Here is a 5,878-nt window from a genome sequence, read left to right on the forward strand (position 1 = left end):
GTAGTGACGATTCCACTAGTGTCTTTAGTAATGAAATATGCATTCGTGTCTATTAGTTTTACATATACTTATTAATTAAAGTTTAGTGAGTATTAGCAGTTTGGAATTAAAACTATTGGTTCCCCTTTTGTTTAATGAAATTAAAGTATATATTTAGACTTTTTTTGGCAAATTTATATTGATCACTACTAGTTTCCATATTGATAAAATGAAATGAAAACAAATATTTAGACCCTTTAGTGATGAATTTATTTTTGTCACTATTGATTTTCCACTTTTGATTAATGAAATTAAAGCATATATATATTTAGACTCTTCCGTGACCAACTTATATTGGTAGACTTGTTATGACAGTTTTGCAATCATCACTACTGGTTTCCAATATTAGTAAACCAAATTAAAACAAATATTTAGACTCTTTAGTGATGAAATAAAAAATCAAGAAAAACATTAGTGACGTATTCAAATTGTCACTACAAATATTAATAGTAACACTTTGTCACTAAAATATTAATAGTGATGAAAGTAATTTGTCACTATTCGCTAAGAAAGAGTTACAAATATGTTGGCGCCATGGTTAGCTTGAGAAAAAAGTTCTTTTAGTAACGAGCTTAGTAGTAACGAATTTTTGAATATGCATTAGTGACAAATCATATTTTCGTCACTATTAGTCGGACTATCAGTGACGAATTGGGTTTTGTCATTATAATTGTATTATAGTGATAGTTTTTGGTTGATCATTAATACTTTCGTCACTAAACAAGACATTTTTTTTTTAATAATGAATACATGCTTTTTTCTTCTTTTGTTTGGGGTGCAATAAAAAATTTAGGCCCAACCAAAATTTCAAATAACAAATTTTTTTGAATTCATGAAAAAATGTAGCGGAGAGTTGATCATATTGTGCTACCTAACATTCGTAGAAGTGAAAATAAATTATTTGATGAAGGGATGAGTCAAATTAGAAATGATAAAACATTATTTTTAAAATTGCATTTATTCTATATATGAATACACAAATCTTAATTCAAGTCATTGAATATAAAAAATGACAACATGTGTACTTGCGCTCTTGAGATGCTCAATTTGGATTGGGCTGGCTTAGGCCCAACCTTCCTAAATCCCAAAAAATAAAACGTCACGCGGAACTTGTCTAATCGGCCCACCCCAAACTCCAAACCCTAATCCACTTCCGCCGTTCGATTCGCCCTCATCTCATCACGCCCTTCTATATAAACCTTCCTCTCCGCTTACTTTCCTTCTGAAACTAGGGTTTCTGGTTCAAATCGCAAGCTACACTCGAGAGTTCCCCTTGCATCATCTTCGTCCTTCGAATCTGCAACCATGGCGACCCAAATGAGCAAAAAGCGAAAGGTCAGGCTTGCCAATCTAACGTCCACATACTTATATATGTCGATCTAGTATCCACATATGTTCTCAAACATCTTTGCAATCCTGTTGTGTATATGGTACAGTTCGTCGCTGATGGAGTCTTCTTTGCGGAACTCAACGAGGTGCTGACCAGAGAACTGGCTGAGGATGGCTACTCCGGCGTCGAGGTCAGGGTCACTCCGATGCGCACAGAGATCATCATCCGAGCCACCCGAACTCAAAACGTTCTCGGTGATTTTTTTTTTATTTTCTTTTTCCCTCTTAGATCTCTAGCATATGTTTCATATGTGCTTCTTAATTGTTCATATGGATGTGTTATTGTTTTATTAGGTGTCATTTTATGAGAGGCCACGTTCAAAGAGGTTTTATAAATCCCAAAATTTTGATACTAATTCGTCAACGCTTCTTGTTTCTTCAAAAATTGTGACTTGTTTTGTTGGGTAAAATAGTTTTCATTTTGTATTTTCTGTTGTCTAAATAAATTAGTAAATCCTCACCTGTCTTCGAATTTCCAAGCTTTTGTATAGTAAATCCTTTTATTGTTTAATCAGTTGTTCATTTGTATCGAATAATTTTTTCTCATTCATTCATATGCATATTATATTCTCAGTTTATTTTCATGTATTTAGTTAAGTATTTTTTTTTATAGAGTATTATCAAATTTGATTTGTATGTTTGTAGCATGCGCTCACTATCACAATATGAATTATTGTAATTTGTTGGAAAAAATGTTATCTAGTAATTTTTTTTTTGACTGAAGGTTTAATTCAATGGAATGTTTTAGAATATTGTAAAATGCAAAAATCTATATCAAGGAAAGAACTTTAATAATGGATTAATTATTTGTTATAACCTATTTATGTGATAGTTCTATCTAGTTATGAGCTAACAATTTATTCAATTCCAGTAAATTTTATATTCATTCAACGCTTGTGTGGGAGTACTTGAGGAGATGAGAAGCTGATTCCAGAGGGAGGGAATTCCCTTTACATCTGCAGCTTTTGAGTGATAATTATAACAAAATAATTCTTGAAAAAATAAATAATATATTTAAAAAATATTATTTTAGGAAAGTTATGAGTGATTAGGAGATTTTTTTTGGAATATTATGTGTAATTATAGGAATATTTTTAAAATAGGCTTGGGTAGTTATAGGGATTTTTTTTTGAAATTTGTATGGGTAGTTATAGGGATATTTTGGGAATGTTAAAAAACCAAACTAAGAAAGGGGAATTCTCTTTCTAATAGTAGAGATTACATAACAGATAATAGGTAAATGTTGGGAAACTACTTCCGTAATTATACGTTCTCCTTATGTGCTTGAGGGATTTGAAACTTAGACTTTAACTTGGCATTTGCAATCTTGTTTTAATGTTCATTGAATGGCTGTTGATTAATTTCTTATGCTCTTGATTTTGTGATTATTTATTTATATTTTATTTGTGGATGCAGGCGAGAAAGGAAGGAGGATTAGGGAGCTGACATCTGTGGTGCAGAAGCGATTCAAGTTCCCTGAGAACAGTGTTGAGTTGTATGCTGAGAAAGTTAACAACAGAGGGCTTTGTGCTATTGCTCAGGCTGAATCACTTCGGTACAAGCTCCTTGGAGGGCTTGCTGTCCGTAGGTATACAAATTGATCTCATATTAACATTTTATGCAACTGCTGCTCCTTTTAATTAATGTTCTGATTTGCAGCAGGTAATTTTACTAGATTTGATGATTGATACTGATGATATATGGTGCACTTCAAACTGAAAATTTCCTCGTCTCATTTCTCATTTTGTTAACCTAGTGTTTTGTGCTACTTCATTGATTGCAATGAATGTTAAATGCTGTTTTGTTATGATCATTTTTATTTATGCATTTCTGCTGGAAGTCAAGCTTCACAGGCCTCTGCCTTTTGTTTGTGTGTGTGTGTGTTTGAATGCGGCATTGTTCTTATTTTTTGGTCATCAATAAAGCAGGTTGGTCTGTGTACCAACTTTGCATTAGATGAGGACTCCATTAATTATACCCCGCCATGCCATCATCCGTTATGAATTACTCTGGTTTTCATATAGTAACCTCAGTGAGGATACATGATCAAATAGTTTCTTTCTCCTAATTTTAGTTTTATCTAAATTTTGTTTGTCATGCCATCCTACTGGATTTTTTGCATGTATAATGAGCCGAGTAAACTTGTTATTGGTGTGTGTTTGTGCTGGGCCCATTATATTGATTTTTGATCTGTCATCTATAAAGCAAATAGGTAATTTCTAGACCTTGTTTGTGTCGGAAGATGACAATATTGACCCTGCTTCCCCAAACACTTTAGCAAATGAAATGAAACATTCCGCAATATTTGTTTGCTTGGGGTTGCTACATGGATGAAAAACACATTCTTCAAATCCATCTTAGATTTTGTTCTCTCTCTCTCTCTCTCTCTCTGTATTTTGTTCTTCTAATTGAAGTATGCGTTTATATATATTGCGGGAGATAAGTTTTGTTGTAGGTTGGCTACAATGTAAAAAGAAATTGATTCAGTGATGTTTCACCCTATTTTAAGATATTGGTTCATTGAGCATCTGATTAGGATTTTAGTATGATTATAGCTACTGCACAAAAATGATATGTACTTGCCATCCATCCAGTTTTACAAAAATGTGTATCAGTGGGCAATAGGGGCATTTAAGGGTAGATTCATGAATGCAATTTTTTTCCCAAAAAAATTCTGCATTTCAGTATCACCGTGTTAATATCAGCAATCAGGCTATAGATTGGATTTCAACAGGTAAATAATTTTTCTTTATTCATTCTGTTTGTGCAGAACTCTTGATGCCTGCAGGAGGAAAGGCTGATAATTAGATGTACCTGCTGATATAATATAACTTTTTGAAGTCTTTTTTGAGTTATTAAAATGAAAATAAATCATTTAAAATTGAATGTCTAGTATAACAAGTTATGTTTCCTGGGTTTTCTTAGTCCAAAATTTGTTTCTTGTCTTGTTGTATTAGTGTAGTTTATATATAGTTTGTTTCATTGATTGGAGTAGTTTTTCTACATTGTGGAATTAGTATATTGTATCTAATGATTGTGATTCCCTATTTTAGGGCTTGCTATGGTGTTTTGAGATTTATAATGGAAAGCGGTGCAAAGGGGTGTGAGGTACCGATCAGAATCGCTGCTTTTAATATATTGTTTGTGATCTTTTTCTACAATCTTGTGTGTGAACAGTTGTTATTTCTAATGTGCAAGCAGGTGATTGTCAGCGGAAAGCTGAGGGCACAACGTGCAAAGTCGATGAAATTCAAGGATGGGTATATGGTCTCTTCTGGTTACCCAGTTAATGAATATATCGACGCGGCTGTTAGACATGTTCTTTTGAGACAGGTTTATGTTACTACTGAGCCAAGCTTTGTTTTCATGCTGTTGTACAAGTAATTATTGGAGTTCAACGTTTGCTTTATTTTTCATAAACAGGGGGTTCTCGGAATCAAAGTGAAGATCATGTTGGATTGGGATCCTAAAGGGAAGCAGGGTCCTGTGAACCCACTTCCAGATTTGGTCACAATCCACCCTCCAAAGGAGGAGGAGGAGTACGCCCGGCCGCCGGTTGTAGCTGCTGCACCTGATAATATTGATGTTGCCGTGCCTGTGGCATAAATCTGTCCCCATTTCCTTCACTTTTCTCAAGTTAAATGCCCAATGGGATTTGTCATTTGGATGTTTGAGCCTCCTTATATAAGTTTTGTGGTCCTTTTAACCTTTTAGTTGCCAAATTAAACTTGTGCTGGTTGTTTTATATCACTTGTTTTTTAAGTTTTTATTTCGAATTTGTTGTTTCCAAGTTTTGGTTTCTAAATTGGACCGCCAGTTTTGTTTTGACGCTTCTGTTGATGCATTCTTGAGTAATTCACTTTGCAGAACTGGAATACAATTGGTTTTGTGCAACCCAGACGGTCTTTTGGGTTGCCTTACTATTATTAATATTATTATTATTCTAGAGGAATGCTATCTTTTTGAGCATCATGTAAAATTATTTTCCCATGAGAAAAATGAACGCTTTAGTGTATAAATGTAAAAATAATAATATAATTCCATTTGAATTTTGTTTAGTGGAATAGATTTCTCTTTTTTAGTTTTTATCATTTAATAGGCACAACGGGTACTTGTGTTTTCATTTAATTCTTTCAAAGCTTTGGTCACATAAATTATAAAAAGAAAATTGTGCAATGTATAATGGAGGTGTTTTGATGACTAAAATAGTATATTTTAAATTGATGAGAATAAAAATTATTTACACTTTTATAGTATCTATATCTGTATTTTTTTTATTAAAACATGTCCAATTTTCTTTTAATTTTAAAATTTAATTTTTCATTCTTCTTCTGATAATTTTATTGAATTTCTTGTTTGAATTTTGATCACTTTTTATTATTTAATTTTTGGATTATTACTTTTCTTAAAAACTTATATTTTGTGTTATTTTTGTATTTTCTTTCTATAT

The 5,878-nt window shown here is 32.6% G+C and overlaps 1 protein-coding gene across 1 annotated transcript; it reads left to right on the forward strand.

Moving 5' to 3' along the window:
• Window positions 1-1,034: 1,034 nt before the first annotated feature.
• LOC131158206 (small ribosomal subunit protein uS3x) lies at window positions 1,035-5,254 on the forward strand. Its single transcript, XM_058112900.1, has 6 exons — window positions 1,035-1,374; window positions 1,476-1,623; window positions 2,845-3,016; window positions 4,482-4,536; window positions 4,630-4,761; window positions 4,852-5,254. Exons 1-6 carry the CDS (start codon window positions 1,345-1,347, stop codon window positions 5,032-5,034), a joined length of 720 nt encoding a protein of 239 aa, XP_057968883.1. The 5' UTR covers window positions 1,035-1,344; the 3' UTR covers window positions 5,035-5,254.
• Window positions 5,255-5,878: the final 624 nt, after the last annotated feature.

Source organism: Malania oleifera, chromosome 6 (assembly GCF_029873635.1).
Source record: "Malania oleifera isolate guangnan ecotype guangnan chromosome 6, ASM2987363v1, whole genome shotgun sequence".
Classification (NCBI taxonomy): Eukaryota; Viridiplantae; Streptophyta; class Magnoliopsida; order Santalales; family Ximeniaceae; genus Malania; species Malania oleifera.